We start from the raw sequence: 25,725 nt of genomic DNA, 5'->3' as shown, positions 1-25,725 counted from the left end.
ATCCCGCGGCGCGCGCCTCGCCTGGCCCCGCGCCGCCGCCGCCCACCCCCTCCCCACCGCCTTTCCCGCCCGTGGGGCAGCGCGCGCAGCGCGAGGCGGCGCGCGGGAAGGCGGCGGCAGAGCGCGGTGGGGGGGCGGTGAGGCCCAGTTGCGCGCGCGCCACCTCCTCGGCGCTCCCCGCCGTCCCCTCCCCGCCTGGCCCCACCCCACGTGACCCGCGCGGGCCAATGGGCCGGCGGGGCGGCGGGGATCCGGCTGAAACCGGTTGGGCCGCGTCCGGCTCTATATAAAACTTTATAAACACCCGATTCAAATTAGTGGGGTCGGCAGCCAGCGCAGCGAGCCGGCCGCCAGCCCCGCCGCGCCGCCCCGCTCTCCCCCTCGGCCCTCCCCCGCTTCTCGCCGCCGCCGAGCGAGCCCGGCCGCCCGCCCCCGCCCGCCCCCTGCGCTCGCTCTCTGCTCGCGCCGCACACGCACGCGCCGCCCGGAGCTATGCCGAAGAGAAAGGTACGTGGCACCGCGGGGCCCGCGCCGAGGCCCGCTCCCCCCGCGCCGTTGTGTGGGGGGGTGGGCAGGACTACGCGCCTCACCCCTCCCTTCTCCCTTCCGCGCTCCCCCCCGCCCCCGCCTTCCTTCGGGGAGGTAACGGCCGCGCGGCCTCGGCGGCCGCGGGGGGTGGGGCGGGCGGCGGGACCGTTACCGGCCGCGCGCTGGGGTAACGGCCGGGAGGGGCGGGGCGCGGCGCGGACCGGTCGCAGCCGGCTGCTTTTGGCGGGAGGGCGGGATGGGGGGGAGGGGGCGGCTCGCCCCTGCCCTCGGACGCGCGGGAAGGGCGGGAAGCGGCCGCGCTCCCTCGGCTCCGCGCGCCGCCGCCGCTTTGCCGCCAAAACCGCCGCCCGTGGGCGGGCGCGGAGCCTCCCCGAAGGGGCCCTCGTGCGGGCGGGGAGGGGGGCGCGGCCGCGCTTCCGCCGGGCCCCGCGCTGCCCCCTGCCCCGCGCGGGGCCGAGAGTCACCCCCGGGGCCAGCGCCCCCCTGCGGCGGGGCGGACCGGCGCGGCGCTCCCCGCCCCGCGGAGCGGTTGGCACGGCTCTTGTTTCACCCCGCAGGCTGAAGGAGATACCAAGGGCGATAAGGCCAAAGTTAAGGATGAGGTAAGAAGTTGGGCGTCTTGAGAAAAGTTGGATCGGGGAACGTTTGCGGGTGGGAGGTGGTGCTTGATGACATTTTCACCGGGAAGCAGGGGCGGGAGGGGTTCCTTTTGCTGGATGCTGCCCTGTAAAGCATTACCTGTTGCTTTTAACCGCGAAAAACTGCTCAGCTCCTGCCAGTTAGCAGCAGAGATGTCAGCAGGTTCCCACGCGCCTCCAGAATTGCAAACTTTACGCTGACTTTTGGGGTTCCTTCGCTTTGAACTCGGACTCGATGGTTTATGTTTCTTCACATTAAATGCAATCTTTTTGCTTTTTTAACAGCCACAGCGGAGATCGGCAAGGTTATCGGCTGTGAGTATTCTGGGATGGCGCAGCATTTCGCTGCTTTGTGCGTTACGTACTGTGGCTGTGAGAGCTGTGGGCTTTTGGAGACGCTTTGCTGGGCTGGAAGAAAGAGGCTGGTGTAACAAACTGCCCCATTGTGTGCTGGGGGAGTGGCAGGTCACTGGCAAATCCAGGAAGTGCTTCGATTTCAAGTGTTCAGATTTCCTTTCCTAAAAGTAGACCAGTTGGGGTGAATATTTTAACGTATCCTATTTTAATGTGTTCCTCGTAAAGTAACATTAATAGATTGGGTTTTCTTACACTTTCTTACAGAAACCTGCCCCTCCGAAGCCAGAACCTAAACCTAAAAAGTCAGCTCCAAAGGTGAGTTGCTCTGTGCTGCTCCTGAGATGTAAGTGGGAAGCAAGCTTTAGACTTGTCCTCTAATTGATCTTGGTATTGTAGAACTTGGAATCAGAGTGGTGGCATCAGGACGTGTTGTCACTTCTACAAAGCTTTTGCTGCAGCTTTAAGCTTGCATTGAAAGAATCCAAGACCTGATAAAATACAGGAAGGCACTTGGCAGTTGTCGGTCTTAAACACGTGAATGTTGGCGTGTTGTGTTCATTTTCAGGCTAACATCCCATGTTGGTTTTACCATGCTAGGTTTTGGATTCCTGTGGCTTAATGACTATTGATAATTGTAATGCTGTGTGTCGTTTGCGTTCGACAGAAGAGTGAGAAAGTGCCCAAGGGAAAGAAGGGGAAAGCTGATGCTGGCAAGGAGGGAAACAACCCTGCAGAAAATGGAGATGCCAAAACAGACCAGGTACAACAGCAGCTCTAGCAGAGTGTGGTACATCAGCTAGTTACTATTCTCTGTATCAAACATAGGCAAGCCCAGGCTTGCAATAATGAAGATGAATTACCACACAATTATTTAGACCTGTTGTTTATGATTTGCACGGCGCAGCCGGGGATGCAGGGAGCTGTGTTGCTCAGTTGGTAACAAGTTACTGGTTAAAGTACTTATGTGAAAAGTTACTGTTCTGTCCTTACAAAGGTGGTGTAAACTTAGCAGGTTGTAAAGCAGCTGCAGGTTACTTTTTGCAACCCTAAATTTGGTTTGGTCAAAAGTTACAGTGACAAAATTTCTGCTATTCAGAGAATTGTTACTCAGGAAAAGAAATTACTATTTTTTGGTGCACATGTGTGGTGTGTATTGACTGGTTCCCCTTTTTCTTTTAGGCACAGAAAGCCGAAGGTGCTGGTGATGCCAAGTAAAATGTGTGAATTTTTGATAACTGTGTACTTCTGGTGACTGTACAGTTTGAAATACTATTTTTTATCAAGTTTTATAACAATGCAGAATTTTGTTTTACTTTTTTTTAAGCTATGTTGTTAGCACACAGACCGCTTTGTTGTTGTGTTTTTGGGGGGGGGGGACAGTGGGACAAATGTCACTTAATCTGTTTCTTGGAACATAAATTTTAAAAGTTTACCCCTTCCCAGTTTTTAGAAGGACTCTTCCTAAATGGAGCAGGAAGGGATTCCTTTGTGCTGCACACCTCTTCCGTTTCTGGACCGCATCAGAGTGAACGGAAGCTCCCGAGATGCCTGTTGCCAACCTCAGAGCTGCAGTTTGCAGTGCCCTCTGCGTTTCCTTTCATGCCCTCCCTTTTGCTAGAGCCTATCACAGCAGAAATGGCATGTTGGGACTCACTGCTCTAAACGCATTGTCAGGTGATCTGGACTTCTGGTGTTTAATTTGGGATATAATAGCTCTAGAAGGAGCTGCATTTCCTCTTTCATATTGTGGATCTACAGATTAAGGAATCTGCAGTTTTTAATTTTTCCTCACAAAGTCAGGGTAGATTTGTGAAGAGTTGTTAAACAACATGCTAAATGTGAAAGTGTCCGCCCTCACTCTAAACATTTCCCTCTACAAGTATACAAAAATGAAGATTTGTCGGTTTTATAGCAGCCTTTATGTTTGGGTAGTCCTTGAAGGGAGGGGAGTTTGACAGTTGTTGTAAAATGTTGCAGATTGTAGCCCATGTCCTGCCTAAATTACCATGATTGTTTATGAAAAGTACCTTTAATAAAGCTGGATACGGTTTGGCTTGGACTGTTCTTAATGCCTCCCTAATTTCTCTTGCCATTATTTGATCTTTAATGTGGTTAAAAGAATTTAAGTATCTTAGTTCAGATAATTAACTCTGTTTTAATTCAGCAGTGAGAAGCAGGATTTTTATACCCAGGAGCTAAATAAGGTACCTTTGTTGCTGGGTGTTTTGGAAGCCTCGACTTAATAGGAGGCCCGGATTGAAGTGTGTATGTGGGGCTCCTGAGACAATTTATCTTTGTTGTTGTTTAAAAAATAGCATCTACCATGTGATAACTACACAGAAAGGGGAAAAACACTGCAGTCTTTCAGTTGCTGCAGAGAAAACTGATTTTGGTAAGGTGTCCTTCCTGGTGAAACCAGATGTAGTTCCGTAGAACTGATTGTGTTGGATTTCCATGCTCAAGCTTAGACATTGTTGCTTCTGCTAATCGAGTGCAGATTGCTGTGGCAGTGGCTAAACAGGAAATAAGATTTGTTGAGTAAAAATGTAGCATTTTTATAGTCACTACTTACAGTAAAGAGCAGAGCCAAACCAAAAACCGTGATGTGTAGATGCCTCCTTCAGCAACTTTATGAGATGGAAAAAACATTCTATCTTGACGTGGTTTTCCCTGGGACCTGAGTGGCAGGTTCTGATGAAGCAGTGCCTGTTCCAACCTGTGCTGTTATAGGAGGGGAATCCAACAAAAGCAGGGAGGAGCTTCAAACCAAGAAGAATTCTGTGTCTACGGTACCAGAAGTATTCTAGAGCACAGAAAACAGAAAAATGAGCTGATAAGAACTATTTTTCCATCTTGCATTACCATGGCTGGAACATCTTATATTTGCCTTAGCAGAAATAAGAAAACTAATGAGGTTTAATAATCTTGTATGTAACTCACCCAGTAGCAGCAATGCAGAAAGGAGTGACAAAACTCCTGACAACTCATTTGAGCAACTGAACAGAATGCAGCCACTGAAAGGCTGCAAAGAAGTGGGTGATGTAGCAGCGAGTTCTCTGCTTCTGTACTGAGCACGTGTGGGGCTGAGGTGCTGGGGCCAAGTGGAAAGGAGCTCGAGGATTTACAGATTCGTGCCTGAGGAAGGCGCTCGGATTACCATGACATGGATCTGATCTCTGCCTTGTCCTCCCAAAGAGATCTGATTGCTGTGGGCAGAGCAGCTCAGCTGAGCGAGGGCTGATGGAGAGTTTGATGGATTTCCCACCGAGTCTCAGGTACAGAGTGAACCCTGAGGTTGTGAAACAGTCTTAATCACAACCTGGATGATGCTGTAAGTGCTCTCTGGACAGCAAAATTGAGGTTTTACCCAATAACAGTGTAATTAAATTAATAATTAAATGCTTTCATAATAATGTAAGACTGAAGAAATCTTCAGCTATCCTACCCCATGCCTTATTGTCCTCTGAGCACAGGGACTGAGCAGTTCCAAATGAGTTGTGAAGGGGGTTGCTGCTGGCTGGGATCCCAGGTGGAACATCCCACTGTGCTGAGAACAAACACCTCTGTGCTTGGAAGGAGCCTCTGGTGGGTGATCTGCACCTCAATACCAGGGGGAGCTGCCCCTCTGCACAGCGACACATTTGGTGCTGCAGGGTTGGAATCTCTTGCTACATCTGAGGTGTTTCCCACTGGGCATGGCCTCATGCTGAAAATGGTATTTTTTTTTTTTCTTTTGGAGCTTGACTTAACACGCAGAGCTCATCCCCGTAAGCAAACAGAGGGTAGGAGATGATGGTAAATCCAACTAATTAGTTCTATAAATTAAAAGTTAAAAAGCAGACAACACTGCACTGCAAGCCGTGCATGTTTAGTGGTTAGAATAGCCACAAATCTGCATCTCCAGCTGCCAGAATGCCTCAAGCTAAAAATAAGTTTTTCTGTCAAATCATAACCATTTTACATGGAAAAGCGTGTGCGATGTGGAACTGTGATGCTGCGGCTGGGTGCTGCTCTCTTGGGTGGCTGAGGGCCAGCAGTGGAATTTTGGAAGGCTGGAGCCCTGGTAGCATCCAAATACCTGCATCACTTCACTTCAGATAGTTCAGTCTTGAAATCTGTGCCATGTTGTAGTGCTGGGTACGTTGGATGTGCCCCATGCTTTGAACACGGCACAAAAGCTTTTTGTCTTCCTGCTCATTACCCGAGTTCTGAGCATCCACTGTCACTTTGCATGAGTCTTCTTGTTCTGCTTTGGTACCTTTCCCACCTTTGTTTTATTCATCCTTAGAAGAGCTTGGTTTGATCTTCTGGTTCAGGGCTGAACCTGTTGCTTGGATTTGTTGTCCTGCAAAGGGGAACAGCTGCATCCAGGATCCTGAAGCTCACCATGGACAACAGAAAGGCAAAGTAAGGCTTTGCAGTAGTATCTGTGCATCTGTGTGGTGTAAAGTCCTATAAAATCAGTAACTGTGCTGCTAAGTAGTTTCTCAGCTTATTTTTTCAGTGCAAAGTGTCTGGGAAGCAGAACCAAGGTCCATTTTTTGTCATTTGTTTTTAAGTAGGCTGTGGGCTAAAGCAAGCATGAGAAGTGAACCAGGTTGTGCTGAGAGGACTCCCCAAGAACCACAGACCCGTGCCCTGCTCCTCCCAGAGCAGTGCCCCTGGGTTAACAGCCTTCAGTTTCAGAATAACACAGTCCTGCAGAAGTTCTCATCTTGTGTTAACAGAGCTTAATTATATTCAGAGACGGGAGCACTGCAGCCAAGCCCTGCCATGGGTGGTATGAAAAGGAACAAGGATGGGAAAGAGCGCATTTCAGCAGGTGAATATTGAGTTGCAGGATCATTTGTGTCAGAAGAATCACTGAGCTTGATAGCACAGGGATTTCATTGTCCCTAAATCATCCCAGGTATGGTGACACCATATCCAGGGACTAATACCACTAACTATAATTTTTGAGAAATGGCTCCTTATCCTGCAGTTCATAAAGATGGAGTTAAGCAGACAATTTACAATGCATCTGTCCTCTTTAGCAGTGGGTGGGAAGGATTTGTGACAGTGGAAGCTGGTTCTGAGCAGAGTCTGACTGAGGATGAGGAGGAAATACCAACCAGTAGAGCTTTGGTAAGCTGAGGTCAGGAACATTTTTGACGTGCAGTCCTTAAATATATGTATATATTTGTATATATGTATTTTCCAAGAGGTGCTGCTTGAGGACCTGGGACAAAAGTGTGGAGCTGAGGTGTTGGGGCCAAGTGGAAAGGAGCTCGAGGATTTACAGATTTGTGAGGAAGGCGCTCAGATTACAGTGACATGGATCTGATCTGCTCTGCCTTGTCCTCCCAGAGGGGGTCTGATTGCTGTGGCAGAGCAGCTCAGCTGAGTGGGGGCTGATGGAGAGTTGGAGTCTGGGATTTCCAAATGAGCCTGAACGCTCAGGAACAAAGTGAACCCTATGGTTGTGGAATGGTCTTTATATATATAGTATGTATGTATACATATCAGAAGGAAATCTTTCATGGGTTTTGTTTTGTTTTTTTTTTTAACCATCTCCTTGCGAATGGAATTTTGAAGTTACCAGAAATGTGGGATGTGATGAAGGAAACAGGAGTACATCAGGGAAACTTCCTGAATGTGAGATCTATGCTTTCGGTGTTGAAAACAGCCTGAGAACATGCGAAGAAAATGTGTTAGAAGGAGAGCTCCTCCAGTGGCTGCTGATAGCCCGGGTGTCTCAGGGATGGCATCTCTTGCTCCCACCTTCCGACCCACCGCAGGTACCAGGCCTGGTGTTCTTCTACCAAATGCTCAAAATCTGAACGTTCTGGATTTCCTCTTCTAGATGTCGGATTTCATAGTGGACTTCAATTGATGCTGCTCAGCTATCCCAATAAATTGCGTTTTTGGCGCTGTGATTTGGGGATTTGCCGAATGGGTTTTGTTGGACCACCTGGGCTGGAAATGCCCGGATTCCCAGTTGTGGTGTGACCCAATTAGCCCCATGCTGGCAATCCATCCGGAAATCCAGGAAGGAAAATTCCATTGATACTGAGTTCATTCCTCTTGCGAAAATAGCCGTGGTTTCCAGGTAAGCCAACCTGGCAGAGGAACGCGGCGTTTGGCAGCTCTCCTCCTCGCCGCATCTCAGCGGGATTCACGCAGCGCTCTTATCGTTTTGGCGGACGACTCATTCCTTCCCTTCGCCACAAGGTGGTACCAGGAAACGTAGAATCAGAGCTGGAAGCCAACCAATGGCAGCCCCTCTGCGTGCTAATTCCGAGCGGGAGAAGCGCTCCTCCGCCGCCCTCCACGGTGCCAGCTTCAGAAGATCCACGTTAGGCCAGCGGGAATCACCCGAGCAGCGAGTCTCCTTTTGCATCCTTTCAAATGTTTTCATCCAACCACACTTTTCAGATTTCATTACGCCTTTGCTCAGTGCCCACACGGTGCAGTTTGCTGCTGGAGTGCAGCTTTGCTGGCATCTCACAGGCGTGGTGTGACAGGGCTATGAACACAGGCCTCCCAGGTTTCATCTGGACAGTCACTGGGCCATTCCTTTACTCCTCGAGCAGTTGTGCAGCTGCTATGACACACATCCTGAACACGTCAGCCTAAGCTGGTTATCCATCTCACCTATCCTCAGCTGGAGAAGGGGTGCTTTATATCTTAAACCCGGATTGAAATAGCTATTGTGTAAGCCTGGTCAGTTCTAGGCTCATTGGCACGAACTGTTTTATGTCAGATGTGCTGAATCTTCAACCTAAGATGATTGTACCGTACTAAGAAATAATACTTCATCACAAAGCTTCCTGCACTTTTTGTCATGTCTCCCTTCACTTTTGTATGCCAGCATGCAGAGTGTGTTTGATTTTCCTCCACTAAATTTAGGATAGAGATTGTAAAATTCAGAGCTCACTTTGGAATCTAGCAGCTTCTAGTAGCACTGCACTAATGCCCTCGTCTGCTCTAATGGCATCCTCCCGTATGTATTGGGCTGAAGCAATGCTGCCACATGCAGAGAGCTCTTTGTCCTTAACCTTGTGTGTTGTGAAATACCTCTGTTACTGGGTTATATCCTTCTAACCCATGCTTTCCACATTTACTTCTAACAAGGAGTGGTGCGTGAAGCTGGAAAGGAAGCAGCTGCTTACAAGAGCTGGAGAGATGGCATGTGCAGCACTCAGCACGCTCATGGTATTTCCTTGAAGATCAGCCCCTGGTAACCCAAACCTTAATTTGTTTTCTTCCATTCTCTGTAGCTGATCTGGACAGAGATTACTGTGCTCAGTGGATTTATTGGATGTAGTGGGCAAAGTACCACCCAGAGCTACAGGAAGGCAAGGTACCAGAGCAGGTTTAGGTTGGACATAAGGAAGAACCTTTCCTCTCAGTGGTCAGGCGCTGGAATGGCTGCCCAGGGAGGTGGTGGAGTCGCCGTCCCTGCAGTGTTCAAGAGGCGTCTGGACGAGGAGCTGCGAGATCTGGTGCAGTGCTTGTGGTAGCAGTGGTGATGGGAGGGCGGTTGGACTCGATGATCTTGCAGGTCCTTTCCAACCTTGGGATTCTGTGTTCTATGATTTCAGTTGCTGACAAATGAAGATACAGCAACACTGAGCCCAGTTGTTTCAGAGACATCTGAGTGAGCACCATGCTGGAGAAGACAAGATTTTATTCATGTGTCTCCATTAAATTGGTGTTGTCACAGTTCCCTGCTAATTCCTAGATAATAAGCCTACAGTGATTACTTAATGAGGACAAAATGACCAGACCAGAACCCTTACCACTCGTGTGGGCATGCTTAAGAAGTTGGGTTTATTGATTAACTCATGAAAGGAACTATTTCTATTAACAAAGCAAGGATGTGCCAGCCATAAGTTGAGCATCGTGCTTGTGTTTGAAGTAGGAAGGGAAAAAAATGCAAACTCAGACCAGACAGACCTTTTCTTCCTATCATTCACTGAGGTGGTGAGCCTCACGGCTGCCTCAGTGGGCATACTAGCTGGGCTACAGTGCACTGGCCTCTGCAAGTCTAGCTTATATACTTAGCTTATATACAGTGCCTTGGTTTGCAGGGGTGAGTAACCAGACTGCAAAGATCGATTGCCCCACTGTGACCCCAAGGTCCTTCACACACACAGTGTGTGCTCAGCACTGTGCATGGCACGCTGCCTCTGTGCAGTGAGAAATGCAGTGACCTCTTTTCTGACATCCAAGGTGTGCAGTTCACGCCTGGAGAGAAGAAATGGTGCCTGAATACAGAGCAGGGCGCCAGTTACAGAACCAGACACACAAAGACTGAACAGTGGCTTCTTTGCATTTGCGTAGTTAGCGCAGCAGCAGCTCCTGTGCACAGCAGTTACATAAGTCTCCGTGCAATATCCTGCTTTACTCACAAGAGGGATTCTCATTTTTGCCACCTCACCAGCATTGTTTCTGCTGCTTTTTTGTGTTTCTGACACCCCCATCTCACAGGGTCTGTGTCTGCCTCTCCTGAAATGCTCCCAGCAGCGAAGAGCTCGTGCCAAGAGTGCCCCAGTGCCCTGCGAGGAGGGACATTCATCCATCAGTAACTGACTCCTGTATTAATTTCCAAGGAGTGGGCAACAGCTGCCAAAAAACTGTTCCATCTCTGTTGATCAATATTGCCTTTCAACAAGCATGTGGTGTTACTCAGTGCTAATAGCACTGTGTTCTTGGTGCTCCGGTGTCCTCATATTTGATAGAAGACTTCTAAGTTAAATAACATTATACAGAATGTTATTTATTATCCATTCCCAGCACACTGGCCTTGTTTCCACCATGCCTGATGCTGGGATGCTGCCACAGGTCATTCATCTCTAACAGTGTGTTAGCAGCTTTTCACACTGGGGGAGAAAGTGATTCTGTGCAGATTTTGAGCAGGCAAATAAGGTCTGGCCAGGACTCTGAGGAGCAGTGTTGGGAGCATAAACCTGATTTCCTGCAGGAAAAGGCTGAAAGAAGCCTCTACCTACCTTGAAAGCACTGCCTAAGTCTCATTTTTGCTGTCATTGAAGTCAGCAGCAAAACACAAACTGCCTTCCAGAGCTGGAACACATGGAAGTGCTCACTGCCTCTAGCAAAACTTTTATTGGTATAGAACACCATCACTGGTAGGAAGCAGTGTGCACTGAAGCTTTTATTTATCCACCGGGTGACAAAATACAACTTCACAACTGAGCAGCACCACCCTCCTCTCTTTGCAGCTGCAGAGATGCAGCCCCAGCGTAACACAGCGTAACAGGGGCTGCTTCTTACCACATGGCAACCCTCGGAGTTTGAAGGAAAGAAGATAAAAGTACTCCTCTTGCTTTTCATCTTAGAAAACCTGAAACGATCTTTTCTGAGCAGTTCTGGAGTGGCACTGAAGGGACACACGCAGCCAACAAGCAGGCAGGTTGTTGCTGTGCTGGCGTGCTTTGGGGCTGGATGGGAGTGCTTAAATGGTGACAAACATGATTCTGAATAAATCCGAAATAAAGTTGCTTTATGGTTTCCTCAGCTTCAGGTTTGTCATCAAAACTTCTGAGATGCACTCCCAGTTTTGAAACAGTTCTGTTTTCTAACTTTGCATCACGGTGTCCCAAACTGTGTGATGGAGTTCTGAGGAGCAGGTATGTGTGTGTGCCCTGGGGTAGGCAGGATGAGACTCACCCAGCTGCGTGGTGAAGGCTCAGAGCAGACGAGTGACATTTTCCTCTCACCAAAGCTGCGTTTCTGTTGAAATGTGGTTTTGCTTTCAGCTGCCAGATTCCCCTTGCCTGTCTGGAGAAACCAGGATCTGCACAGCTCCGTTCGTTCTGTGGGCAGCACGAAGCAGGGGGAATCTCTTTGTATGCACTTAGAAGACCCCTCATCGCTTTACAAGTTCTTAAGCCCAAAAGACCGGTAGGAACGGGCTGCACACAGCAGCTCTGCTCACTCAGCTTTCTGCCTGGCGGGGGACAACAAGAACAGGCCGGACTGTTTCCCTTCTGTTTACAGTTTCTCAGAGTTTTCTCTTTCATGTTGTCAGTTCCTCGAATAGCAATGAAATTAACTACAAACACATCCAGATGCTAATTAAAAACAAAAGGTACCGGAGCATTGCTCACACTGAGTAACTTACTGCATGTGCTGTACACCTGCTTTAAAAATCTCCCCTCAAAGGAAAAATAAAGCAACTGCTTGGGTTTTATGTGGCTTTTTGTGAACGTCTTTTTCAGTTGTTCTCCTTCCAGACCTGGAGCCGCTGGCACCCGAAGAGTTCTGCCGGCTGTGTGCCTGCCTTCAGCAGAGCTGATGACACACCGCTGCACAGCGATGCATGGGAAAGGCTGAGCTGAAGGGCTGGATGGCCTGGAGCAGCTCCTCCAGCTCCTGGTGAACGGCAGCACCGAATGCAATTGGTCAGAGCGTGATCAGACTCGCATAGTTCGAATACCAAAGCAACGAGTCACCTTCCACTCTCCTCTTAGCCAGCGTTAAGAAGACATGTCCAGGTTTGCAAGACCGCTTGCTCCTTTTGTTTGAATGTGAAGGGTTCCGTTCTGCACAGAAGCAGGATCAGACCCCACAGTCATTGATTTGCATCCAGGAAACGGAAGGTAACTGATATCAGGAGACCGAGGGGGTGATTGTATCCATGACAACCAGCAGATACGGCCTTCCTGCCTGCCAGCTCTTCTCTGGTCGCCTCCTCTGCCTTCCCAGCTCCAATGGGTCCCCCTCCTCGAGGCACCTTTTGGTGCAGTTCAGTGTTTGTGAGAGATAGCTGCCAAATTTCCAAATGAAATGTGGCAACAACTTCATCAATTCTTGTGTCCATCAGCAGAACTCTTCCCCAACATGAGTCGTATCTGCTTCTGCCAAGGACTTCCTGGCAGCCCCAAAGGAGGCTTCAGGAAATCTGGTCTATGGAGGAGAGGTGTGGTTTACAGGAGTACCACGCAGACGTAGGCAAAATGCAGCATGCAGCCCAAAAGCATTTCAGATATGCCAGCCACCTTAACAAATGCAGGGCTCTGAGCGAGGCAGCACGATGCTCACCTCTGCTGGAAGCATTGGTAGAAGTTAAACGCGTTGTTCTCTGAGCAGAGCTTCAATTTGCACACATCCTTCCAGGAGGAGAGCTGCCTGCACTGCAGTCCTTGAGGAGCTCCTTGCCCCACACCTGCTGGAGTGTCCCTCCCGTATTCCAGACCTGCCCTGGGAACGCTGCCATGGGAGGCAGTGCACAGCAGTGAGCAAAGGGAAGAAATCTGTCACAAAAGGGAAAAGCAATTCTGCTGCTGAATCCAGCCAGAGCTCCTCGTTTGCAGGGCTCCTGCTTTATATCCTCAGTGTGATGTTTGAACCGTGGTTAGGAAAAATGTCTCCCTGGGATCAAAACAAGGTGATTTGTCATCTCTTCCTCCACACTGGAAAAACAAAGCAGAAGAGGTGAGGAAATGAGAGCCTGAACAGAGAGCTGGGTGTTAGAAGACAGGACGTGGAGTTCAAGTTCTGTCCTGATGAGCTATTGAAAACATGACTCAGTTTCCCTATTAGTGATAGGGTTAACAATGAACTGATGAGTGAATCTTAAAAATGCAGAGAAGGCTGCTGTAAACTCTAATTAACCGGTCCTCTGAGTGTATACACAAAGCAGATTACAAGAGTCTGTCTTTGTAAATTGCAGCAGGCACTTGGGATTTGGCTTGTGTGTTCTCATGCCTGCAATCTCTTTGCATCTCCTTATATGTGTAAAAGCAGCGTAGCACAAAGCCCACAGTTAAAGAAAGATGCTCTCTGGCTCCAGGAGGAACAAATGGATACCGTGAGCTGTGGGAGCACCGCACAGCCGGGTGGAGAATCACTGCCACAGCTTTCAGTGTCAGCAGTTAAAATCAGCCTCTGGTTGTGTGGGGAAGGACCAGCCTCACTACTTCTGCTTTGGAAGGGCTTCTTTGGGGACAGTGGGCTTAATGAACATTGCCAGCCTCCCTGAAGAGGAGAATGCTACCAACCAAAAGCCAGCCAGCTTGCAGAGGCAAAAAGCAGCTACCATTGCATTTGAGGAGGATTTAATTCTTTTTTAACCAAACCAACCCAACATTTCAGCATTTTGGATTGTCACTGAATGTGATACTGATTAGCGGGGCTCCGGTTAGCTGGAGGTCTGTTTCTCATAGCAGCAGTCTACATGGCAGTGCAGAAATCCTGCTCTGCAGCCTTCTCCGAACAGTGTCAGCACATAGGTTTTAATCACTGTGTTTAGCTGTGACACTTACCCAAAGAGCAGGCAGAGCATTTCTTGTACCCTGCTTTCAGGGTGGAGGTTGCTTTTATAGCTGCTCCTTGGCTAGAAAATAAACACCAGGGTCCACCACCTCATTTTGCTCACCCAGACATCCTCCTCCCTCAGACCTCCCAGCAGTGACACGTGTCACGTCCTGTTCGTCTTCTGCACTCAAGTCGCAGTTATTGAAGGAAGGTCAGTCTGCAAATCGACAGCATTGCTGCTCTGAGCACCACAGGTGGGGACTGAGAGGCCCTGAGCTTGCCCAGCCAGCCCTGCTGAGTTGCTGAGCTGTTGCCTGGCTTTTTTGGGGGATGCTTGTGTAACTTTGTGGGTACCCTAGAGTTTCCTCGGCAAAATTCTCTGCTGGCCTTTAACCAAAGTAGCTGCACAGATGCAGGGAGTAGTCATGCACAAATTATTTGTAGTCTCCTCAGTATCTTTAGTTTGTTGCTGTATGAAAAAAAATTCTTTGTTTTGGTGCCATTGCACCCATGGGTGTAGAGCTATCAATTTCTCCAAGCCTAAAAGATGTCACTGCTCCATAAAGCCTCACAGTTCCTGCATTAGCCAAGCTCCTGGGCAGCCTGCCTGGCACACCAAGGACTTTCTGCAATTCTGTAGACCTCCCGGGGGGCTGCAGGGATGCAGCAGTGCCTTCTTTCCTTCCTTCCCTCCCTCGCTGAGCTCCCAGCACTCAGCCCCAGCCCACCCCCACTGTGCCCCTCAGTGCCACATCTCCGGGGGCGGCAACTCCACCCCCCCTGGGCAGCAGAGCTGGGAGTGCAGCAGGATGTGGCACAGAAAGGTCACCTTCGTGGGACTTGGCATGAAAGCACAGCAGGTCACTGAGAGCAGTATCTCATCTTATTCTCCTTCCTACACACACTCCTCTATGCATTCCCTGGTCAGGATGCATGCAAAGCAGCTGGAAACCTGGAACAGGAGCTGCATTTTGCAAACAAATGTAGAAGGTAAGCAGGATGCCAGCACTGACATCATCATGTTATCGATGCCATTTAAAACAGGTTGCAATCTGCAGCAGCTGGAGGAGGGATGCGAGCAGACGGCACGCCATGTACCAAGCAATAAGGGGAAAATTATGGACAGCTTTGGAGCTGAATGAATAACTCTCCGCAAGATCTGCTTCAGCTTGCTCCAACAGTAAGTGACATCAGTTTAATTGGCCTCACTTAGCACCAGCCTGGTGGATCTGTGTTATTTAATGCCTTCATCTGCAACTCAGCGCTTACAGCACAGAGGGGTGCTCCAAGCACAGACAGCAGTGTTGGGCTCACACACTTTCTGTCATCGTGGGAATTTCTTACGTAGGAATCCCCCACATGTGAGCAAGATGGCCCAGATGCTGGCTTACAGATTAGCTCTGAGTGTTGTGAAGATTAACTGGAATTTCTCAGCATGCTGTGCTCTGTCCTACTTCAGCTTTCTTCACCTTCACCACCTCTGATCAGCTCATGGCATTCGGGCCACATAGGGACAGCTTCATGGGACACTGCCCTCAGAATGCAACAGCAGAGCTGTGTGCTGTGCTTTCCCTGGGGCTCGTTAAAAGATATTTCAGCCACACCTTGGTGAAGTCAGCCCTTAGCAATGCACCCTTTGACGTTTTTTGTTTTTTTTTTTTTTCTAATAACAAACCCTGTTAAACAGAAATCTGAAAACATGGTGCTTTGGATTTCAGTAAAAGCAAGAAGATAACAACTCCTGCATGAGAAACCTGGCAAATCCAAACAGCGCTGGGTGTGTTTTGAGCAGCTGTGCTTACAACACCTTTCCTCCGAGCATCCCCGAGAACCGAAACAAGGCGGGTAGGGATTTGTTACCCGTATTCGAGGAGGGAACCGCGAGCAGCGCCTCATCTTCAACCGAAGAATCCGAAGGTGCGTCTGGATGTACACAAACCATCTGTTCTTCGACCAACGTCGCTGCCCGAAAGAACGCGGGGCGGGGGGGTCAGGCGGTGCTCGGGGAAAGGCTCTGCACCGGGGAGCGGGGGGGCCCGCAGCGGACCGCCCAGGGCAGCGAGCGCAGCGGAACGGCGGCTCTCGGAGAGCAGCTCGGAGCCGCCCCGGAGCCGGGCGGAGCCGCACCGCCCCCCGCCCCGCCCCGCCGCTCCCGGCCCGGCCCGGGCAGCCGGTGCCCAGCGCGGGGCTCCGAGCCGAGCCGTGCCGCGCCCCGCGGGGGCTGCCCGCCGCCAGCATGCCGCTCGCCCAGCTGGCTGAGCCCTGGCCCAACATGGAGCTGGTGCAGCTGGACACGGAGGTGAGCGGGGTGGCGGGCGGCGACCCCCGGGGGTCTCGCGGAACAAAGGAGCGCCCGGCCGGCCTGCTCCTTCCTTCCTTTCCTTCCTTTCCTCCCTCCTTCGTCTCTTCCTTCCCTCCCTCCGCTCCTGCCCCGCTGCTCCGGCTGACCCCGCGGGGTTGGGAAGCGCTCCGGCGCGGTGAATCGCTCGGAGCTGCCGGGCTGACGGCTGCGCTGCTTCCCTTCGGTTCCTCGGTACGAGCGGTGAATGCGAGCACTTCTCTGCGCTGGGGGCTTCCCCCTTCCCCCAGCCGCCGTCCTGCGTCTCTCCGCCGGATGCGTGCGCTTCCCTCTTACCGAGGCCCCCCCAGCCCAGGTGCGCGCTGCCCGCACCACGCGTTGCATCGCAGCCGCCGCAGAACGTCGGCACCTCTCGCAGCCTTTCCCCCGCTGTAGGGCAGCCGAGGTGTGCGCACAAACGTCTCCTCAGCCCGACTGCAGCTCGCGGCTTTCTGGACAGGTTCGTGTGGGTTTCGTCCTGCTTTGTTCACTTCTCGCTGCTCTCCCGTTTTAAACCGTCCTGTGCCCCTTACCCGTCCTGTCACGCCTAGGGACGTTACAACGGTTAATCAGTCAGATTCGCTTATTCCTACTTGAAATTATCTCTTGAGGAAGCTCTGCTGAGAACAGAGGGCGGGTTGCCCAGCTTTCGCAGCCAGGTGGGGGGGGGTGGGCAGCTGCGCCCCGTGCTGTGCGCTCACCCCCACTTGGTGTGTGGGGATGTGCTGGGCCCTGCAGGGGCCGGGTTGTGGTCCCGAGGCCGTAACGTGCTCAGGGAAAGCTGGGTGTGCAGGGGGGGTGAGAGCTGGAGTTTAGTTGTGATTTGTCTGGAAAACAAACTTGGAGTGGGAGGAAACTAATACTGGTGCCCGGGGCGATAGATGCCAAGGGCAGGATCAGCGTGTCACTTAATCCTGGGGCTCTGGGTGCTGGGTGGCGGCTGTGCCAGTACCACAACATCTCCCCTGGCTGGAAGCAGCCATGGGAGCACCGCGTTCATCAGCCCGAGTCTCTCCAAAGGACTGTGGCAGCAGCGAGGGGTGCTCTTTCCGTTGGATTAGTCATGGACGTGTAATCTGTAAACTGCAGCTGCAGGCTGACTTTCCCCCAGCTCACCTTGGCGGGGCTGGAGGTCGGCAGTGGGTCGGGAGCAGCGTGCCAGTGCTGGAAGGCACTTCACATCTCAGAGCTGTGCCAGCTGGGACGTCAGCAGCTCCGCTCCCTCGGGCTTCAGGTGAGCGGTGCTCTCGGCAGCACGGGCAGAAGTTCTGCACCTCTGGGCCCGGCTGCCGGCACCCGGAGCCGACTCGGCCTGGGAATGGCAGAGAGGGACTTGGTGGGAGTTTTGCACCTGCGAGGTTCTGTTTGCTAGGGGCAGGAAGGTTTACCTTCTGTGGGGCAGGGTGGCACCAAAGAGAGACTAAAGAGACTTTTCTGGAATGCGTTATGTAAATCGCCTGGGATCGTTGCCATTGAGGTGTAAAGCCGGCTTCCTCCAACCTTTGCTTTCTGAGTCACGGAGCAGAGGTGCCGGCACTGTGCTGCGGAGGAACCCGACCCGTGTGTCAGATTGGGGGTTTTTCCACCGCTCTCCAGGAGCAGCTGCTGAGCGCCGGTCACAGCCAGCAGCCACTGTCCCAGAGCTGTGCTGGGAAAGCAGTGGGAGAGTGAGCTGTCCTAGGGATTGAGCTCACTTCATCGTGCTTCCTTCTTCTGTTTACGAGGGTGGATAGTAATAGGACAAGGGGAATGCTTTTAAACTGAGACAGGGGAGGTTTAGGCTAGATATTAGGAGGAAGTTTTCATCCAGAGGGTGGTGAGGCACTGGAACAGGTTGCCCAAGGAGGCTGTGGATGCCCCATCCCTGCAGGCATTCAAGGCCAGGCTGGATGTGGCTCTGGGCAGCCTGGTCTGCTGGTTGGCGACCTGCACATAGCAGGGGGTTGGAATCAGATGATCATTGTGGTCCTTTTCAACCCCGGCTATTCTATGATTTCATTCATTTCTTTTTTTTTTCCCCTGCTCTTTCTTCTGCCTATTCAAAATATTGCTTATGTGCTTATGAAAAACCCGTGTGGGGCAGAGCACCAGTGGTGGAGCAGAGCTGAATGACTGCATCACCATAGCGATGGGAGCTGCCATCACGGCTGTGCTTGCCTTTGAACTCTTGTCGTGTTACAAACACAGAGCAACACAGCTGACGTGGGATTACGACAAACCCAACCACTTCAAGCTAATTATTTTTGCCTGTATATATGCATCTGCTCATCCCTTTTTGAGCAGAAGCTATTCACGAGTAACGATCTTCTGTGTGCATCTTAGCTGAAAAATGAAGACAGCGATGATCAAAGATAGGGGAGGAAGCACAGAGATTTCTGTCCGTGATACACTTTGAGCTCTGACTCCTTGCGCATGAGGAATTCTGGAGGGAAGGGCTGGAGATGTTTGTTTTTGCAGAGTTACGTCCTTTCCCCGGTGCTGCGGGGCGATGTTTGCTGGCAGTGCTGATAGCAGCACACGGCCCACGTGGTGCTGCCCGCCCTGACACTTGTCCTCATTATGTATCAGAGCAGCGGTGCCCTGTTCTGTAAGTTGCTCCTCCCCGTGCTTCAGATTATGTGGAATTAAAGGGATTTAAAATGCAAGATGTCCTAAGAGAAATATCTCCAAGTTCAGCCAGGCTGGCGGTTACGCAACTGAGTGCACTTCCTTTTCAGCGCACTTCTCTGCTGCCACTGAGAAAAGTTCTGAGAGCAGTGTGTGCAGCAGCACTTTGTGTCCCCTCCTCACATGTGGAGCTGTTCCTTGAGCATTGTGCCCTGCTGCCAGGCTGCTCGTCCATCCTGGGTGCTCCCAAATGGCTCTCGAATCCCAAATGAGGACATAAAGGCTCTGCTTTTTCTCCGGGGCAGAAGGAAAGCACTTGGCTCCAAACACTGCAGTTCTCACCGAACTGCCCAACATCAGCTGGAGAACATGGCGGTCACATTAGGGCTTCGTCTCTAAGACCATCACTCTGCTGACATGTGGATCTGCTCCCAGCTGTGTGCCACGCACCGCTCAGTCTGGCACGGAGGTTCTGCTCCTCGTGGGACTCGAGCTGCTTTGGACATAAAAGCCCTCCCAGCACTATGGTTTTGATTAGCAGTGACTTAATAATTGTTGATGGGTGACAGCTGAGCCAGTAAACACAAGCGTGTTTCCAAGTCTGGCTATCTTCAGCTCTTTGTGGAGGATATACATAAACACAAAATCTTACTTCACTCCTTAGATATTCTCTGTGCTGATGGCACCAACAGCTCCATGTAAACACTGGGGCTGTGCTCCTCTGAGCCTTCACGGCAGCACTGTTCCTTCACTCCACAAGGAGCACTCCGCAAGCAGTCGTGCTCCTAGGGCAGATGTCAGGTTGGTGTCCCATTGCTTCTCCAGGAAAGGAGTGTTATCAGCTGTGATATAGTAATAAATAACCAGTAAAATCTCCCATTAAAACCAGTGTAGAGCAAAATGGCCGTGAGGCTGCAAACCGCTCTCTGGCGCTGCTTTGCTATCCCTGCCTCATCCTTTGCTGCATCCTATGGATGCATGGAGAGTGCTCCGTACCCATCTGAAAGTAGCATTCCCAGTTTGTCCCATTTGAAATGCTCTCAGAAGCAGTGCCAGTGCCTGGTGTGTGCTAACAGTGGGTTCTCTTCCTTTGCAGAACGGGCAGGCTGCTCCAGAGGAAGGTGGGAACCCTCCGTGCAAGGTAAAGCTGCAGTGGGGCCGAGTCCTTCACCGTCACTCTGAGCTGCATGCAGTGTGTGCTGGCGGGTGAATGGGCTGAGGACGGCTATTTTTAAATCCTGTAAGCTGCTGCTTTGTAATCTGGATGAGTGCGTGCTGGAGCATGGGGGGCCGGAGTGGGGGAAGAGATCAGGCAGACCCTCTTTTTCCCCATCCCTTTGGTTATCCAAGTTCACCTGGGCCATCCCAAAGCACTGCCGTGGAGCAGCACGCTGGAGTCAGACAGCAGCCAGAGCAGAGGGCTCAGGTGAGAATCGCTGGAGTGTTTCAGGCCGTTTCAGTGCCCCAAAAGCACGAGCCCTTCAGAATTTCCTTTTCTGATGCACACATGCTGTAGCTATGGGGAGCGATGCCACATGTTTGCTTTGGCTTGGGAGCCTTTGCTGCATGGATTGTCTGGAGCTTGTCCTGCTCCTCACAGCAAGCACCCCGGTCTGTTGCTCGTGCTAAGGGACCTGGAGAGTTATGGCAGTGCCTTCCCAGTTGGTCACCGTTACACATTTAGTAAAGGAAATTTAAGCCGAATCCAATTGGCTGCTTCTCAGCTCGTCCTTTTCCAGAAACTTACGCTGAACTTCCAGCACTGCTGTTACATCTCAGCCACCTGTTCTGCCCTTCTGGCTGATGGGCTGGCACCCATCACGGGAAAGCTGGCACGGGTGGGATGAGCTCAGATCAACAACACTGCACACTCCTCTCCCCTGAGATAATGGTTGTACGGTTCTTCACCATGCCCACATCTCTGGCAGGGAAGAGAATATCTGTCTCTTGTGGCTGGATTCCAGCTGGGCTTCTAAGGCTTGAGCCTTTGCCTCTTTGATCATCAAGTACTTGGCTGAACTGCCCTCCTGGTACTGGGGGTGCCAGCGTCCTGCTTTGCCCTCTGCTGAGTTGCTGCGTCCATGTGCTGTGCTGACAATCCCATTTTCAGTCATTTTTAAAACTGCAGAGCCCTCCTGAAATAACCTCTGGTGCGTTTTCCAAGTTTGTACAAGGTGTACATTTACAGGCACGAAGACAAATGAAATCCCTGCTATAAACACATACCTTTCACTTAACTCTGGCACTCTGCACCAACTCAATATCTCTGTTTTTCTGCTTGCCTGGGAGCCGACGTCAGCAGCAGATTGTGGCACTGCCTCCTTTTACCTACAGCAAGGACTAAAGAAGGAGAAGAAAGTGGCAGCAAACACCCGAGGCTATTTGTCTGTAAGAGAAGAAAGTTGCTCAGGGTCTCTCCTGTACCCGTCTATTCCAGCTCTGCTGCTGCCCTTCTTGAGCTGGGGGACAGGAGGCACTCCGTGTTGCGTTTATGCTTTCATCCTTTTGTGGCTCATTCTGTGATCTCTGCTAAAAATAACTGGAAGCAGCGACAGCGGAGATTCCTCAGCGCCCACACGAAGTGCCATCCCTCCCTCTGTCCCCGTCAGCGGGATGCTGCCAGAAACAAAACCTTTATCTGCTTGGGCAAGAACCAAAGAAACCTCAACAAAAAGGAAATCCAAGGGTTCCTCAAAAGAGTTGGGAATTTGGCAGCCAGCAGCAAAGGGCTCTAGCACCTCCATCTTCTTCCTCCCATCCCACCTGCTGCTGCTGTGCACTGTGGCTTTTGGGTATGAAGCACAGCAGAACAATTGCTGCAGATGAAGGGAGAGGAGGGCTGGGCTCGGCTGCCTGTGGTCTGGGAACAGCTGGGCAGCCCTCAGCCTCCTTCCAAGGACAGCTCAGGCATTTCACAACTCCTGGCTTCTATTCCTGCGTGGATTCCCACCTTTCAAGAACAGCCGTGGTGCGCAAGTCCTTGCAAGCACTGTACCTCACTGTGTTTATCTGAGTATCTTGGAAACCTCTGCAAGATCCTACAGGTTGTGCAGAGCATTATCCAGAGTGACTGCCTCCCCTCACGTGGTCAGTCATCCCAGCAGCATTCCAGCTGTGCAGCAGCGGGATTTCCAAGCAAACCCTCACCTGAAGACGAACACAATCCTATATTGTTAATGCCTCAATCCTTGCTTATCCAGCTGTTCCCACTTGCAGTCTGCCAGGCACTCCTGGCAGCATCCCTAGAACCAGATTGCTGATCCAACTGCATTGAGCAGGAGAACTTTGGACAAGATGGGTGCAAGTGTGTCTGCTTTTTGCTTTTCTCCCCATTGTTGGTGGTGTTCAAACAATTGGCGTTGGCTTTCAGCCATCAGCAGTGCCCTTGACGCAGTTTCAGTGCAACTTCCCTAGCGCAGCAAAAGGTCTCTTGCTTTGCTCCCAGAGCTGCTCTGTGCCAGGGGCTAATTGCCAGCGCCGTGCGCTGCTCTCCAGGGACCAAACCTCATTCTCTCTTATGTTCTCTGGATTTAATTGTCAGGTAGGCTGAAGATCAGTCCTTGTTCAGCTGCAAATGGCAACAGAGCGCTCGAATTGAGTGGAAAAACAGAACCTGTCGTCATTGGGGTTTTACAGCCAGCTTTGCTGAGGGGTGAGCACGTTCTCCCCGAAGGTGCCAAGTGTGAGGAATTGTACATGGAAGTACAACACCCAATTAGTGAAATCACTTCATAATGAAGAGCAGAGGAGTGGATTTGCAGCACTGATTGTGCCCCCTCTCTGGAGGTAACGCTGGGAGCACTGAGCAGTTTGTTCTTGGGTGATAATCACAGCGTGCAGTGAAACCTGGGGAGGTGAATGAGTAACCTCTTCCAGCTCTGCTTTACACCATAAAAGAGACCTTTGAGACAGGAGCAGGGAGCTGCTGTCATGCCGAGCACGAGGTGCTCCATCGCAGCACAGTGCATTGGTGCTTGGTCACAGCTGTGCTCTCCAGCAACCCACGTTGCTCAGGCTGTGCGTTCAGCACTGCAGGTACCTCCAGCTGCAGGCTGAGCACCAACAGGAGGGCGGCAGAGTGATCCTCACACAGAACGCGGCTCCGATCGCAGCCTCTTCAAGTGAAGGGTTTTAAAACAAACAAAAGGAGTGCTCTTCTTTGAAGCAGCAACCTGCTGTGTTTGCACAGCTGCTGCAGTTTTCTGCAAGAGTTAGAAAGCTGCTGAGTGTGGGAAGAGACAGGTATCTCAGCAAAGGCATTCTCTGTCCAGTGCCCCTCCTTGGTGCTTCCAGCTGCATAGCAAAGCATGCTCTTGCTGGTTGGGTCCCTGAGCCCTGGGTGCAGAACAGCACAGCACTGCCTGGAAACCCTCCTGGCCCGGCTGCAGTTATTGCATCTCTTATTGCATCTTTGCATGTGTAGTCTTTCAGCCTAGCAGTGGCAAAGCCCTGGGGTGAGCTGGCTGCTCTGTGTTGCCAGCTGAAGTCATCGAGTGGTTTTGCTTTCAATGCAGTGCCCAACAGCTCTTTGTCCTCAGCGGGGCAGGCGATGGTTAACAGCAAGTGTCTGAGCTCCTTAAAACCACAGCAACAAAATGCCTGCTTGAAAAGCAGAGCCTCTCTGATGAGTTGCAGGCTCTAGTGAATAATTGAAGAGGGGTCATTTTGCAGGAGTGCATGTGAGGAAGGCAGGGCTGGGAATGGCCCTCCGCACATTGATGTCTGACCGATCAGAACTCTGCTCTGCTTTTTCCTCTTCCATTTCCATCCACCTCATTGATTAATAGAAATTGCTGCAAGGTCCGTCTCCCAGAAGCCTCTTTTACTGGAAAAAAAAAAAAAAAAAAAAAAAAAAAAGCTACACAAAACCTCTTTTGCCATGTGGAGGAAACCCGTGTCATCCATCTGCCCACCAAAGTTCAAAGGAATGAACTTTAGCCATGTGGGAAAAGTCCTTCTCACTTTCAGGTACCAGCAATGAGAGCGCTTGTCCCCTGTTTGTACTTGAAAGCAGCACAGCTTCTAACGTAGGTCTGGGAACACTGAACTGGCTGAGCAGAATCTTTTTGTGCTCTGTAAGCGCTCTGAGATGGGGTGCTATGGATTTCCTTGCTGTCAGGTGTTTCACTGCACGGCTGGGCTGGGCTGGCTGCAGAGTGCTGGCTGTGCGCACGCAGGGAGGCGATGTCGGTGCGCTGAGCCGCGTTGGCTCTGTGTTGGGTGTGTGGGGCTGCTGCATGCGGGCAGAGTGATGCTTGGCGCTCTGCAAGCACAGTGGGGAAAAGAAGCTGCTTAAGAAACGGTCTGAAAATGTGCTGTGTTCTTGCACATCTTGCAAGGAGAAAGCTCCTCACAGCCTGCGTGGTGGGAGGAGTGTGGAATTCCCGCATCAGTGTGATAGAATAGTTTCCACATCCCACGACAGCTCCAGGGGCAGCAAACAGTTCTCGTGGTGAAAGCAGTGCTGTGTTCTCAGATTCGGCCAGAAAGAGCCTGCGTGCTCTGTGTGAGGGCAGTGTGGCTGCGCAGCACGCTCAGCTCGTGCCTCAGTGCTGGTTCCTAAGGGAAACGTTCTGCATTTAGAAAAACGTGGCAAGGGGCCAATGTTTTGGTGCTCCTGCTCCAATGAGTCAGGTACCAGCTGAGCGAATGCATGGGGACGTTACAGAGCATGGCTTGCCTTGCCATGGCCGATTTCTACCTCTTCCTTTCTTCGGCCTCAGGCTTTATCCCTTTATCAGTTCCTACCCCCCCATTTCGGGGTGCTGTCTGTTCCACGGGTGGTTACAAAATGAGCCCTTCCTGCTTGATCAGGACTTTGCAGAAGCTCCGAGTGCCACCTGCTGGAGTTGCCCAGCTGGCCCCGGCGAGCTCGCTGCCTTCCGCATCCTGCAGTGGGACGTGGCAGTAGGAGAGGACAATGGCACAGGTCAGCCCATGCTGTACCCCTGGGACCTGCTGCCCTGTGCCCTGCCAGAGGTCCCACACTGTCTCTGCTGCTCCTCTCGTTGCCCAGGAGCACCAACATCTATTTGTGTCCTCCAGGATTTTGCAGTGTTTCCTTCCTGTTACATCCCCCTCCACCTCCACAGAAGGAGGTGTGGATCATTTTCTGGTGTACAAAAGAGGTGAACTTTTGCTGTGCTAAAAGAAAGCGCCCAATAAAAAAAAAAACACACAAAAAAAAAAACCAAAAAAAACCAAAACATGGGTGGAACTGGTCCTTCTGAATACCAAACAGGGTAAAAGTGGACTGTTGTGTTTTGAATTTTCATTTCTTAGGGACTTGCTTGTAACCCTTTCGGGGGAAACTCAGGATGGCAGTGAAGTTGTTCCCAAGGGTGACCAAATTAACGTGATGTTGGAGGGCATGCAGAGCAGTGCAGCACTTCCAGGATGCTCGGGTGCCTGGTGTGTGTGGTTCTGTGGCAGGAGCTAATGTGTTAAGGTGACAAATACAATCCCAGACACCAGGGCTCCCGATGTGACACTGGGGGACGTGGTCAGTAGGCATGGCGGTGATGGGTTGATGGACTAGGTGATATTGGGGGTCTTTTCCAGCCTCAGTGATTCTGTGATTCTAAGAGAATAGGTCTTAGGCAGAAGAGTTTTAAAGCTGCTTGTGGTTTCAAATTATTGTTGCTGCTTAGGGCAATGGGAGGTGCGGGGTTGACATGATGGCTGTGCTGCACAGGGCACTGTGTGGGTACATGGCAACATTCCACTGCTCCCAGCAGGCTTGGAGCAGCTGCAGGAATGCTGGGAAGTGTTGGGGGGCAGTTTCCTCTGCAGGAAAGCAGCATCACCCTCCTCACCTTCTCAGGAGCTGGTAGACATTAAGACAGTGAGCTACAATCCTCAGCAATGTGACCAACAGTTTGCTTCCTTTTGCATCAAAATGGCTTCTGCCTCAAGGGCTGAGTGTGATTGTGGCCACACTCCTTCTGTTGGTGCCTCCTCAGCCCCTGGCAGCCT

The 25,725-nt window shown here is 51.3% G+C and overlaps 2 protein-coding genes across 2 annotated transcripts in view; both read left to right on the top strand.

Moving 5' to 3' along the window:
- The first annotated feature begins 251 nt into the window (after positions 1–251).
- Positions 252–3,608, top strand: HMGN2 (high mobility group nucleosomal binding domain 2). Its single transcript, XM_031595125.2, has 6 exons — positions 252–507; positions 1,107–1,151; positions 1,473–1,502; positions 1,809–1,859; positions 2,209–2,304; positions 2,724–3,608. Exons 1-6 carry the CDS (start codon positions 493–495, stop codon positions 2,757–2,759), a joined length of 273 nt encoding a protein of 90 aa, XP_031450985.1. The 5' UTR covers positions 252–492; the 3' UTR covers positions 2,760–3,608.
- A 12,349-nt stretch (positions 3,609–15,957) lies between these two features.
- The window catches only part of RPS6KA1 (ribosomal protein S6 kinase A1), a 28,520-nt gene continuing 18,752 nt past the window's right edge, over positions 15,958–25,725 (top strand). The window contains exons 1-2 of the mRNA XM_031595127.2: positions 15,958–16,104; positions 19,847–19,891. Coding sequence (XP_031450987.2) covers positions 16,042–16,104; positions 19,847–19,891 — 108 coding nt within the window. The 5' untranslated portion in view covers positions 15,958–16,041. The remainder of the gene's footprint in view (positions 16,105–19,846; positions 19,892–25,725) is intronic.

The sequence above is a fragment of the Phasianus colchicus genome, chromosome 24, assembly GCF_987193195.1.
Source record: "Phasianus colchicus chromosome 24, bPhaCol1.hap1.1, whole genome shotgun sequence".
Taxonomy (NCBI): Eukaryota; Metazoa; Chordata; class Aves; order Galliformes; family Phasianidae; genus Phasianus; species Phasianus colchicus.
The sequence above is the reverse complement of the archived record's forward strand: the minus strand, read 5'-3'. Positions and strand labels throughout refer to the sequence as shown.